The sequence below is a fragment of the Varroa destructor genome, unplaced genomic scaffold (genome assembly GCF_002443255.2).
Source record: "Varroa destructor unplaced genomic scaffold, Vdes_3.0 BEIS01000007.1, whole genome shotgun sequence".
NCBI lineage: Eukaryota > Metazoa > Arthropoda > Arachnida > Mesostigmata > Varroidae > Varroa > Varroa destructor.
The window spans coordinates 495,700-509,523 of NW_019211460.1; the positions used below are offsets into that span (position 1 = coordinate 495,700).

The 13,824-nt window shown below is 39.2% G+C and overlaps 2 protein-coding genes across 33 annotated transcripts in view; one reads left to right on the forward strand and one right to left on the reverse strand.

Moving 5' to 3' along the window:
* LOC111253646 (uncharacterized) overlaps nt 1-9,409 on the reverse strand; it is a 17,294-nt gene extending 7,885 nt beyond the window's left edge. Inside the window, exon 1 of one of the 2 annotated variants that reach the window (XM_022813366.2) lies at nt 9,277-9,409. Coding sequence is in view for 1 of the 2 variants with exons in the window: in XM_022813364.2 (XP_022669099.1) it covers nt 410-559 (150 nt within the window). In the remaining variant the exon portion in view is untranslated. Of the gene's footprint in view, nt 1-409; nt 752-9,276 lie in introns of those variants that run through there. The other variant, XM_022813364.2, reaches the window with a different exon arrangement.
* On the forward strand, nt 871-10,160 carry Dtd (D-aminoacyl-tRNA deacylase). 31 transcript variants are annotated; one of them, XM_086975676.1, is made up of 7 exons: nt 871-1,123; nt 1,625-1,744; nt 2,994-3,158; nt 3,292-3,425; nt 6,251-9,200; nt 9,284-9,410; nt 9,883-10,160. In XM_086975676.1, the coding sequence occupies exons 2-5, from the start codon at nt 1,651-1,653 to the stop codon at nt 6,317-6,319; spliced, it is 462 nt and encodes a 153-aa protein (XP_086831802.1). In that variant the 5' UTR covers nt 871-1,123; nt 1,625-1,650; the 3' UTR covers nt 6,320-9,200; nt 9,284-9,410; nt 9,883-10,160. The 31 variants fall into 31 exon arrangements, with proteins under 31 accessions (XP_086831802.1, XP_022669104.1, XP_086831775.1 ...); XM_022813369.2 differs by having other exon boundaries at nt 875-1,123; nt 1,651-1,744; XM_086975649.1 differs by lacking the exon at nt 871-1,123 and adding an exon at nt 1,248-1,446 and having other exon boundaries at nt 1,651-1,744; nt 9,284-9,414; nt 9,843-10,160.
* The last annotated feature ends 3,664 nt before the right edge of the window (nt 10,161-13,824 follow it).

Here is a 13,824-nt window from a genome sequence, read left to right on the forward strand (position 1 = left end):
TCGTCTGTTTCAGCGCTTTGTCAGGCAAATGTAATCGTATATCGGTTGAATGGTTTTTAGCGTATATTGCTGGTGTAGAAGTAAACAAAATAGAATATGTTCGCGATTCGCAGTTTTCTTTACGTTTTTCGAAAGACGACACCGTGACCACGCCGTATGCGTGCATATGTACCTCAAAAACTAACGTAGTTAAAAAAAAAGAACACTAATAACTGTAAATATGAAAACTGTTTCCTATCAAGAATGTTCGACTTCAGACGCTCAGTTGACTTCATTTATTTCCAGTATGTTTGGCCAATAAGATAGGTGCAAATATATGGTACGTTTCCTCAAAAAAATGTCACATGCTTGACGTCGGACCGCATCCATTTGCGCGAATAAGCATTAGAAGTATTAACATCACTCCTACCTGCATAAACTGAGCGGGATCCGTCTTAATTCGGTCGTAATATTCTCTGCGACGTTCAGCCCTCTTCTTATAATCTACCATCATCCCTCTCAATCGGCGTTCTTGTTTTCGGGCCTCAGTCCACACTCGGCAACCGCCGGAGCCACTCATTGTCTTGAGCTGTGAATTTCACAACTAAACGAGTTGGCCACGCATTTTACCAGGCGTAGATTTTACACAGCATGCCAATTAACTAGATCCGTTTCTTTGATCTTGTCTAATCGTCTAAACTGCCTGTAGTATACATTCACAGTCAATACTTCGTTTAGAGGCTTCACTGCACATCACCGTCAGCAGGAATTTGCCACAACAAGTCAATGTTTTGATGTTGAATTCAAAACACGGTCAGATACAGCGAGAGCAAGATTCATCGGTTTGCCGTCTGCTAGCTTATTTGTTTATAAAATTTGAAAAAAAAACGTGTTATTCACCTAAACAAGGATTTACCGATATGAATTGCCCATATAGATCTGATAGCTAAGACAACCTAAGTGAAATAAGCATCATGTTCAAATTTACAACGGGAAGCCGGATTCGAGAAATCGTCAGTGCACCTTAACATAAACGCAACACTCCATGTGCGTGTTTCTTGGCTTTCAACTAGGAGCTGTTTGTTAAAATTTGAAGGCCCGAACGCCTTCGCGCCGATTGAATCGTACGATAAATTTCGCGAAGGTTCGTTCTTTTTTAGTTTTGTATAGTGGTTTTACACTTTTAGATATCGTAAAGTTACTCTTCATACCTCCTACTGCGTGTTATTCGATAGAATTAGGCTTATTCCTAACAATTATTTTTCAATAGTCATTGGTTTATCATAACTGAAGGTTATTAATCAACCTAGCAGCTATCAGTAATAAATAAACTATGTTATTGTTATGACAACGGTAGTATTGAGAAACTCGGGGATAATTGGAAATTAAATGGAGTTCTGTCTACAGTAGTCAAAATTGCATGTACTAAGTAAAATGGCGAGAGCATACAACTATAAAAAAAAGAAAGTGAGTTAATATATTTAGGTGAATGCATTTCATTTCTGTAACTAATTAGTTAATAAATACCAACATTTTTCCTCTAAAACTAGGAAATTTTATCATTATGGTATTCGCTAGAGTTTAATGCATTGAAACGAGCACCGGAAATTAATTTTCAAGGTTTTAAACCAATAACACTCAACAGAACATTTGTTTCTATCTCTCATTAAGATGAAGGCGATTATTCAACGTGTGCGAAGGGCAAAAGTAACTGTGAATGACGAAATCGTCTCCTCTGTAGGGAGAGGCCTCTGTGTTCTTTTAGGTAAGGTGTGTTCCACTCAGTTTTTGCCTAGATTTTTTACGTAGTCGTTGTTCGATTTATATTCTTACATTATCTTTTACCATTACTAACAAACAATGTAGTCGTTAGTATATATAACGCATCACTGAACGGTAATAGGTTCTCGGAGGTTTCCGATCGATTCAGATTGAGCAGGCATATTCTGCAAATGCAAAAGAGGAGGAAATCTACGCTGACGACAACCCATTTCGGTACATTGGAAGCTGACCAGAGGAAAGGCTTTGCACTATTGCCAATGAACTCGGAACGTTTTCGAGACTAAGCAAGTATCCACACGAGTAACGCAACTTCTCTCTTCTCTATTTTGTTTTAGATTTTGCAAATAGAATCACCTACTTCGAAGTAATGTTTGTTTCGTGTTAAAAAAATACCTAAATGTCATGTAAGTTTTTAGGTTCTTCGAGTTCCTGGATTTAAATTGAACGATTACTATCAATAAATACTCTTCGTTTAAATGTAGAATGCAGTGACGTATCCTTCTGTAATTACCGCTCGTTTCCTTCGAGCTGCATGCACGTCAACAAACTATCTTTTAGAAGGAAGATGCTGCAAAATAGATCGTAATAATAATATGAGTACTAATAATAAGACCAATAGTGTTAAAACAGCTCCAAAAAGTTTTCTTCCTTGTCTAACTCATTTTTACGACACTATAATAAGTTGTAACTTATGCCCTAGTATGTGGGTGGTTACTGATATATATGGGCATTTAGGTAGTTAAAACGTGCTAATAAAAGACAATGGGTTGATTTTTTATCTTCTACTTACCTGCGTAGATACGGAAAAAAATAGGCCCAGGGCAACGTCGCTTAGCATGTTAACCTCTTGGCAAGTTATTATTTTTTACTACAAAATCTTCTTCTAAAAGGTAATATTTGTACATGCACTATGGTTAATCGAATATCAATATTTTAATAGTTGATAATAATAATACCAGAACGCTCTTGTTTGTTAACATTTATTATTTTAAAATGCTTATATTCAATTTCAGGTATTTATAATTGGAGCTGTTTTTTGACAAGAAGCAGGGCCCTATTAGCACTGACCATCTTTTCAATGGAAGTATTTTTTTAGTGGAAGTATTTACGGATAAATAGACGGTAACCTGTTACGTATTCTTCATATTAAAGTGTGCGTGTATGGACAATTTGTGTGTCTTTATTAAAACGTAATACTATTTGTTCTCTTGTTTATTCTTACTGCTGCACAGGTATTCATCGGGATGACACATCTTCAGATTTGGAATACGTAGTTAGAAAGATTCTCAGCATACGTTTATTCGATGCAGACGGTCAAAAATGGCGAAAAAGTGTCCAAGATGAAAATCTTGAGATTCTCTGTGTTAGCCAATTTACCTTACATTCGACATTGAAAGGTAAGAAAGGTGTATCTAGATACATCCTTATATACGTTACATTCTATCTAGGTTCTTAGTCACAATGCTGTAGGCTATTCAAGCGCATGATTTATCTATTTATGTAACTGCTTCCTTATTCTGTTATACTTAGGCAATAAACCTAATTTTCATCTAAGTATGGGCGCCGACGAAGCTAAAGAAATGTACAACGAATTTTTACGAGCCATGAAAAAAGGCTACTGCGAGGACCGAATAAAGGACGGCCGTTTTGGAGAATATATGCAGGTATTGACACCATGATGCCTTCTAAACATAACCTACTTGATACAAAATAAAAGAAAGTGTGCGAGTGTGTATATTCGTTTGTTTCAACATATTTATTTGTTCTTTAATCGCCAGCCTCCAGTGGTTCTTAATTATTTATTATTTCAAACTTGGTGGAAGCGGTGGAATTCAAGGAGATATCGATGACCTAATCGGCCGGCCTATGGAGAGCCTGCTGCAGGCTGAAAATGCCGGACCCTTGATTTTCGATAGGGGCGGACCTGCAACCGACGAAGGTGGCGCAGCCATGGACCGACAGTGTCCACAAGAACAGGCGGTGCAATGGGTGAAGCCGTATCTACATAGTCCCGCTTTAACATGGTATAACGTCAAGGCCATAACGGGAACCAACAACTGAAGCGTTTTCAAAGAGAAATTGCACAACGGCTTCGTCTAGGAAAAATGGGCCTGCCGGAAGGATTTTTCAAGTGGATGAGGGCGGGAGAAGAGATGTTTGAGACGTTAATTTAGTAGGTTCTTATGGGCAAGCTGGAATGCGACTATTCGGTCTTCATGTCTAATATTAAAAAGATAGCGAGGTCGGACTTTTTACTTCATAATGGCAGCTAATATGACCCCGTATGACGATTTGGTCTAAACAGCCCGGCGTTATATATCAGAGAGCTGTGACGAAGGGCGGCCAATATTCAGAGGGTTGCGTTTGCTTAGCCTGGTCTAATACATCGTCGTACCGACGCGGTTTGTTAGTGGCTGCTTCCAAGTTGACTGCTTATGTGCAAGTCCGATACATTAGGGCCGCCGTTTCTTCAGTTAAATTGATGTCGAATCGAAAGGTGTGGGACTAGTGTAGATTGCCATCGGCCTAAAAATGAGTGTCGTCTTGGCCAAGTTTCTGAAACGCACCGACATATGATTCTTCGACCGGACTGCCAAACGGGCTGTCAGATTTGTCGATGCTCAACAGCAAGCGCTAGCTTCCGTTGGGGAAGCTCAAGATCGTGAGAGATCAGATCGAGGAAGTTGGCCCACAATATAATCTTCAGGCTGTTTATAAGAAACAATTTTATTTTTGCTAAAAATAAGGCATATGCTGTGTCACAATGTGTGCCGATTCGTTTTTACTTCTTTTTGATCATGGATATTTCCAGAATGGATCGTCGCCACTCTTGGGTGGCTGCGTATAGCATGATGACTACTGACCTAAAAGTGGCCTATGAAGTCTTAGTCACCAACCCCGAAAGATGGCCATAATTTAGTAAAAGAATGTACTAAATTAGGCCGAGCTCAAAAGTGTATACCGCTTACCTGGTTAGAAGTTTCCAATATGAACCCCGTACATCATATAGGGTTTCATATTGTAGTTATATTCTATCTAAGCACAGACTAACGTAAGTAGCGCCAATTGATACAGTAAGGCGGAAAGGTGGAACACCCGATAGCCTATGCGAATAGGCGTCTTTTGGTCCAACGGGCAAAGTAGCATTCGTTGGCGCCGGAGTCTTTAGCTGTTGTCTGAGGGATAAAGAAATTCCATAAATAGCAGCACGGACGGCGGCTCGTCGTGGTTACTTACAGCTTCATGCAAAAGTATTTGCAAAGTAAGAGCGAGCTCTGTCCCAAAGAGGCACGGTAAATTCTTGAATTGTGTGTCAATGTGCAGCTCTGAGATGAAGGGTAAATCGTAACGCGGACATGCTGTCGCGGCGACAATTCAGAACAGAACGATAAGTGATAGCGCTGGCCTCGGATCGCTTGCAGCATGTCAACTGACAAGCCCGCCCTTAGCATCCATGATGAGCTGGGTTACCTTGCTGTCGAAGATCTGGCCGATTTCTGCTACATGTAGACCTATTTTTTAGTCACGAAGTATGGACCTTTGCACCCGTTTCATTCACCTTTTTCCGGAAAGGGACAGCTCAAGCCGCAGTAAAAGCCTTTTTCACCTTTTAGGAGCAATACGGAAAGACCATGGATGCGGTATCACGGGCCAGCTATTTTCGAGACCTGTGTGTGTGTGGCGGTATTTGACATGTTCTAGCATCTGTTGTGTAAGGATAGCCGTAACTCGTCTGCAAGCGAAAGTCCGTTTGATTGTGGAGCAGACGATCCGCACGGTCCGGAAGTACCTTCTTACCCCATGATTTTCTCGGCGGTCGCCTTCACAGTGAATACTAGAGTTAACAAGGCCCTAGGTGTAACGCCACGCGACTTGTTGTAGGGATTTAAGGCCATACCGCCAGGAAAGTCGCCAAAGTTGTGGGCAGATCAAGAGGCTAGTGGTGCAATATCTAGGCTGCGGACAGAAGCCTATGCCAGGTTTCACCAGCGGGAAGCGGGTTTTCGAACTTACAGCCCTTCTCGGGCTTTCCTGGTCAGTGGCTTCACACGTTACGAAAGCTACTGGCCAGAATGGAATATCGATAAGCCATACGTGTCCCGTACGAATAATGATTCGCGCGAGATACTTATGGCTTACGCGGGCCGTGACAGTGGTGTGTCATTGACAACCTAACGGTATATCTTGAATTAAGCTATCCCGACCGGTAGCGTGAACGAATAAAGCGGACATACAAATTATACACGTCGGTTTTATTAATTGCAAATAATGAGTATAATTCCAGCTCCGGCCGACTCTGAGTATATAATGCTTTCACGTTGGCTAATCGATCCCCAGATTCCAGCAGACAAGCCTTGACACTGTTGGTATATATATATATATATAGCAGCCATATGCCAAAATCTGATTTCAACCAAATCAAGTGAATCAAATATAAACATATATAGTGCAATGTGCTTAATACTAAACATCGTTTTCCCCATTTCAGGTTCATATTGAGAATGATGGACCGGTCACCATTGTGCTGAATTCAAGAGACGACAGTACTAACGAATGAACTGTAGTAAAATGTACCTCTATTTGAAAATTTTTAGTAAGACGTGGATGATTTATGACTATACATACGTACTGTAAGAATGTTTTGTCTAAAACAGGAAAGATAGAAGATAGTGAATAAAAATACAGAAAAATATAATAAAACATTGTGTTCGTTAGTAAAGCTTTTAGAAAGGTCGCTGTCGTCAAGCTTCAATTATGATCTGTACATTTGCAATGCGATCATAGACGAATATACTTATCCCTGTTAACAATAACGAAAACATGTCTTTTGTACAAAAAAGAACGCGCACCTTATGAATTGCAATTTAAGTGCAACTTCTATAACAATATTGCTACAAGCCATAATTCTACTAACTTACCGAAATGGTATTAACAAAGTACTGTAGTGGAATACTATCTGTAGAACATTCAATCAACTATGGTATATACTAAAGTCGACAAGCTTGTGTTTGATCGATTGATTTAATGTAAATAGTGCTTTCTTCTCAGCGAATGATAATTATTTTCATCAAATGTGATAATCAAATAATTACTATATATTATATTATTGTACATAGTGTCAAACAAACAAATCGAATATTTCTAGTTCAGTACACCGATACACTCGCAATTGTAAACATTTCAAATAAACAAAACAAATAAACAGCGAAGCAATTTTATTAAGCAAATTAATCGCATCTAAAGATATTTATATGCACAAATATCAACATAACCAAAAGAAGTTGCAAATGGCGATAGACTACCTTATATGAGAAAAAAATTATTTGACTGTTTATAAAATACATTATAGGTGAAATACCACAAACACAGCTCCATCTGATTACTAATATGCCTAAACAATTTGATTTTGATCTATGAGAAAAACGAGTGATGTAGATTCTCGCGTTACAACCAGAGTTTTATTGGGGAAGTCTCAGATCAGAAGTGTGCATGTGGCGACAAATTAACACGGTAAATTCGAAAAGAAGAAAAAAAAAACAGCAATTATTTTGACACGGAGTTCTACGTTATTAAGTATACACACAGGCACAGTGAAGCTCAAAAGCGCCTCACTGGTGATTGTGTTTTGCACGGAACTGACGCAAAATGCATGTGGACTTAGGGTGAGGATTTTATAATCTGTGTGTCAGATGCGGAATGATTTTAGGATGTAAGGCAGTAGAATCGAAATAATGTGAAAATGATTCGAGTCATCGATTGGCAAATGAAATGTTACATTAAGGCACTCCTTCTGTTCTTAAGAAAGAATTATTGATTATATCAGTGTGCTGATTTTAGCCTTCCAGTTAACAGTTGTTTTCTAATATCCATATATAGTTGGATACACAATACCTGTTTCAAATAGCGTCAATGCCATTTGATAGAAATGTTACTTGCATGATAAAGAGAAATTTACACAAAACGTTACGGCTCATTTCTTACATATTGAAGCCAAGAAACTTGGCACACAAACGCGCTACTGAGTCGTTTGGTCTTTCTCAACCGTATTCTTCGCTCAGGTTTTTCTCTTCGTTAATTTTGTATAATGCTTAAAGTAATAAAAGGTTTGTCGGACGGCCAATGCGCGTTCGATTAAGGCTAACCTGTTTAAGTTGCGGTCAAATTCATATTGAATTCGATTCTTCGACATCTTCATTGGGTACCTACGATCCGACACAGATGCCTTGCATTTGACTTCTACACACATACACAACCGGCTTACATAAGTACATACACACACATGCGCTCACTCACTTGCCTACTCTAACATACCATTAACAAATCAACCCTTCGCATCAACAGGTATTCTCCTACCGAAAACATTCGGACAATTGAATAAACTGTCTTGACTGGCCAGATTAAGCTCTTGACTCCGAGTCGCCCTTTGATTGTAATCGGAGTAACCTAGATCTCTTAAGTATCGTAGTTTTGTCTGATCTTTCAAGACTATTTACGCTCACTCAAGAGTGTCAACGGGAAGCCACGTATATTGATGTTCTTTTTGCACGCCGGAAGTACGTCAAACAACGTTCATGGACGATACACCCTGCTTACAGTCTTTGTGCGAAGTCATCCGTCTATGTCTGTTAGTTCAAACATATTTCAGGGACAGCTTTGCACTAATACTGAATAGCCAAATATTTTTGTACATTGAAAACATGCACTAAACGGGCTAACATCACCGGGATGGTTATATGTTGTCTCAGAGAACGTTGTATAATACTGGACAAGATCAGCGCTACGATTAGATACTATACTTTCGTCTTACCATGTCTATGTGAGACTTAATTAGATCTCAAGACCACACGAGCTTAACAGGGCGCTTCCTGTATACATTGATATTATAAAAAAAACGGTAGCCGTTGATGGACGCCAATCTATTTTTTTAACAGAACTTAAATACCATTAGAGGAATGTTTTATGGCTCGCGTATAGTTATGAGGAGTCTCAGTATCGCTGTTTAGCAAATTGATTCAAGGACCCCCTACCTTGGTAGAGGATTCAAAAAAGCATCTGGAGGAATCGAGCAGAAAAGAAAACATCACTATAGTGTTATTCTCTTAAAGGTAGTCAATGTCAGTTGACATTGCCGAAAACAGGATGGTAACGTAATGGTCGCAGATTGTGGACAAGTGCTCTCCAATTTTGTATTTTGGCGCGTTAAGAGAGAGGGTAGTTGTTTTTAGAAGTACATTTAAACAATTGCTATTTTTGCTTATGTAATAAACAATGTGTGGCTATTACGTGATATTAGCGTAGCTTTTTTATATCACCCGAGTTGCACAGCCAACAGCTGTGTAAAACTCGCAATGTAACTGTGCAAACTATCTTTAACTTGTTTAGGTGAGGAATTACTCAAGGAGCAACAGTCTTTTGGCGCTTGTAGTGAGTAAGAATATGTAAGTTCCTATTTATTTTGTTTTAAGATAGTAAGTCTCCATGATAGACTAGTGGGTGACGTATTTGCCGACTAACCTTTCAGGGACACGTTGTGGTGTGAGTTCCTAGGCATTCCAGGCATGGACAGACTTCGTTGCGTGATGGGAGCCAACCAAGCGTCTGGGAGAATGTCTAATGGCAATACTGGACGTAAGAGTCGAAACGTAAGGGTTAGTAAGTATAGGTTTCACTGGTCCTTCCCTATTTAATTGGATATTTATACTGTTCCTATTGGTTCGCTATTCTTTTTGTGTTTTTCTTTATTTAATTTTTTTGTTAGCTTCAGAAATTTTCCATCGATATTTACAAAATGCATTTTTTCCAAGATAGGGTTGATTAGAAAATCTGACTACTCTTCAACTATTAAACAGGACTAATTTAGCAGGCAGTAGATTTTCCGCCAAATCGCCATTTATAATGGCCTCCCGTTATTTCAATTAATTTAGTACATTCTAAATAGATCTAGATTTGTTTATTCAGTCAGGCCTGTTTCATTAACTGACTTGTACCCTGTCAAGGCTAATGCCACTCTTACAAAATATGGTCTACAAAAAGGGCCGAAAGGTATTCTCTTCATGTGTATCCCTCTAACAAATTCTCAGTTCTTCCGTATTTGTGTTCTTTGATGCTGAATGATGACAGGGAAGAGTGCAACTAAGCTTAAAGAACTGGAAAATATAAGCTTACATGTTAAGCTTTAAACACTGAACTGACAACGCGTACTACTATACATGTTATTATGGCTTACGATGTCTACACTGCGATTGCTACGCATGTAAATAGGTACTCTGTATGCATATTCGACAAAACAAAAGCAATAGTTGAGTATTAACTTTGTTAACCACTGTTTCGGAAAGCCATTATTGCGCCATCATTGTAGAATAAGATAGAATAATAATAAAAACATCCTTATAAAATAATCGGTGTCCGCATATATACTTAACTTATAAATAGCTATTTCTTTACTGATTTGCGTGCTGTTTCTCGTAGCCTACACTTCTTTCTGTACCCTCCCTCTCCATGGCAGCTGTAAACGATACTCAGTAAATGAGATAAAAGTGCGTCTTTGCTTTGTTCCGTGTCTAGCCCACAATGGCGGTTGTCGAAGTTTTACCTTTTTCGATGAATTGACTCTATTTAGAAACACTTTTATCAAATTAGGATTTGTTTAAACTGCATCCAGCACAATACACGAAAGGAAAAGTATTGTTGCGGTAGAGAAAAATAGAGAGAAGGAACGAAACGGGCTTATATCATGTACGTATGTTCAACGGGGTGCGGGAGAGGGGGCGCTAGTTATGGTTGGCAGGTTACTAGCGACGACACCGTCATGATCATCGCCACCGACGCTTCAGCGTGACGTGATCGTTGTAGAGATTTGACAGTAGCAAATATATGTCCCGTTTAGACGGTCACCGCACCGGCTTGTAGCGGACGCTTAGTGATTATCATCACCACCTAACAACTGTTCTATTTATAGGGAGGAAGCAACAGAAGCAGCAGTAACAACGGCTATAATAGCCGACTACTCGCGTCCATTGTCTGTTAATAGAGGGCTGATAATAACGTATTGTATTGTGGGTGTGTGACGACGAGCATTCCATTGAAGTGACGGATCTAAACAGGCCAAACTCGAAGATCGTATTAGAAAGTATACCATAGAAAGTAAACATTGGCATCAACATTTCCGCAGATAAAAGCACAACACGTGGGAACCTTTCTCAAATATCTTTTAGGTAATCAAATTGGACAAGCCTTGTGCATCATTTGTGAGCAATTGATTTTTTCAAACTAAAATTATGAAAAAGGCACTGCTATTTTCAGGATTTGCGGAGCAAAAAGACAGACTTTTCGAATAATTTTGTTACTTTCAGGCGTCCTAATTTTGCCCTTTGGTGAAATGTCTTTCCTCAACCTTTCACGGCGCGCACTTTGAGCTTGTATGACGAGTTGCATATAATGATAATTATCATAACAATAAATGCTACGAGGAGCTTCTCAAGCATGCCAATAGAAGTTATCAGCGATAAAATCCGAAAAAGCATTTATTTGGGTACCAACAAGATAATGCTATACGAGACCTTTTTAATTGCACGAAAATTCATATCCTTTCTAGTTACGATAGCATAAAAGAGATGGCCAGAAAAAAGGTGATATTACTTATTTTGCGTTGCTCCTATAGTTTCACCTGGTTTCTGAGTCATTAGCGATCCTTTGATATTTCTAGATCGACAGGGACTAAAACTAATTCTCTTAACGTTAAACAAACATTAAGTAGGTAGACTTAAGCTAAAATGCACCTGTTTATCAGAATCAACTTGAAGTGCTTCAGCTGTGACTTCTAGAATTGTTGGTCACGATGTTCTGCAGTACAGGCTCATTTCCACTTGTAGATCGTTGTACTCCTCGAGCTGGCTTTCCTAGTCGCTCTTCGTCTTCGCCTCCACGAATCGGAACGAAGTGCTTTTCATAGTAAGAGAAATAAAGGCTCCATTAGTTTACATGATACTATAAAAGGACAATGACAACAACCGTATAACTAATACCTCCGACACCAACAGCGATAGTACAGCGATAGCATACAGCAAGGTAGATAGATAATTAGATAGTTGGAAATGCGCGATTCCCAAATTTCATTGGTCAGTGTCGATTGCTTCGTGACACTCAATAACACGAGCTCATTCGAAGGTTTCTAGTATGAACCGGCCCTATATGTGAGCATTTGAAGGAAAGCGCCGTAGTCAATATAACTATACACATACACTTCGAAAGACATTAACGAGCTGCAGAAGTTATGAAGTGGATCCGGCTGTCTTCCGAAGACGCAGTGAAACAAACTCCGCATACCAAGCGCGAGCGAGATGCTGGTGACGATGAGATCCTCTTCCCGCTTGTATTAGAAACGCACCTATGGCGCTACTATAACTAGGTACGGCTACCTAAGCTCGAATGCATCAAAAGGCATTTATGAACTAGTATCTAACGAGTTCTCTTGCCGTTGACTAAAATGTACGTTAAACTCAAACGCTGTAGAAAATTTTTATTTAGATGCGTATGAAAAAGCTGACTGCAGTTACTATACAAAATCATGCAAAGAACCCAATCGGGCAAATTGGTAAAGAAAAACTCTTTTCCTCGAACGTACTTGTAGAAAAACTTTTATTAACTTTCTGTTAAATATGCCAAATTTCAGTACGGCCGTCACTGTTATTATGAGTGGCATATGGCCTAAAATTTCATATGGAGTGTCGATTGAACATTCGACGCTTCGTCTGCTGAACGAGTTAAATGACAAATATGGAATTAGTTGTTAGTAGCGGCTAGGATGAATGTGCCCATGCCGTCCCTTCAAAGAAATAACACTGCTCCTTATTAAATCATAATGTTAATAGTCAGATTAGAATCCTTTCATATTAAGGAAACCCTTAACTAGTACTGATACAGTCAATACAAATAAGATTCTTTTTAGTTGTGTGGGATATATATGCGTATATAGAGGCTGCTATCTCATAATACTTTACTTCAACACTTCAGTGGATATTTACAAGGTACGCCTATGTATTGTTACTGTTTTGGCAGCGGCTCGGTCGCCTAATGCGCACCTCTACCTCAACGATTACTTTCCTCTATGGCCCTTCAAACACTGAAATCTAAGTATTGTTAGTTTTTTTTTTCAAAGGTGACGTAATGGCGACGTCGCTCCGGCTGTTCTGGTCAAGTAAGCCAAAACGCAAATTCTAGAAAGACCCGGAAAGCTGACTATGGCCTCCATAGTGTATAGGGATCCTTCTGTCTGTGATTCTGTGGTGACAAATAGCAAAATGGATATAACACTGTTCAACAAAGACCTTGCAGCTGGTCGTCAGGTGATCAGTTGCTTGGTATCGAAGAGAATATGAAGTTCCTGTTTATGAAATTTTTGCGGCTGTTAGTATTATCGGAACGAATATACGCACTCACGACAATTTGACTTTTACCTCGTGCAGGAAATTTTCGAAAGGACAGCGAATAAATGTGAAAATCTTGATGAGAAACCAATGCGAGACTTTCGTTTGGGACTAGCTTATGCTTATCGTTTGGGAGAGTTATGCTGATCTCAGAGCATCAAGCAGAGGACCAAATCAGCTCACCCAGTGAAGCTCACGACCGGAACCCTAGTGGGATGCTGTAACGGTTTTAGTTAACTTGTTACACTCAATGATAGTTGTTAGGTTAAGGTGAAGCTTTCGCTTACTATTATCTGATCTAAACATAATCAACTGCATCATTCAGGATATTTATAGACTATTGAAAGTATCGCCTGCATATGCATCGACGCAGGAAGGTCAAGTATTTTAAATCCGCAGATTACCCATCAATAAAAAAACAGTATTATCTTTACCTGTCTTGGCCAATTCAACTTTTGAGCTTTCGTTAATTTTTTTTTTTTTCATTTTCTGAAGTCTAGATATACTCACATTGTTCGTAATTTAGGCAAGGGCTGTTCTACGACAGCAACGTTTGTGCATTTTGCCCGGTTTAGATAGCTCAACGCACCCGCCAGGGTGATAAAATACACAGTCGAGAGGTGCTGAAGCAACTTGT

What these genes read in the sequence shown, in the direction of transcription:
- Dtd (XM_086975649.1), top strand. Translation starts at nt 1,414, where the DNA reads ATGGCGAGAGCATACAACTATAAAAAAAAGAAA. An exon ending in ACAACTATAAAAAAAAGAAA is followed by an intron (nt 1,447 to 1,650) that starts GTGAGTTAATAT and finishes TCTCTCATTAAG; the next exon opens with ATGAAGGCGATTATTCAACG. An exon ending in GTTTTGGAGAATATATGCAG is followed by an intron (nt 3,426 to 6,250) that starts GTATTGACACCA and finishes TCCCCATTTCAG; the next exon opens with GTTCATATTGAGAATGATGG.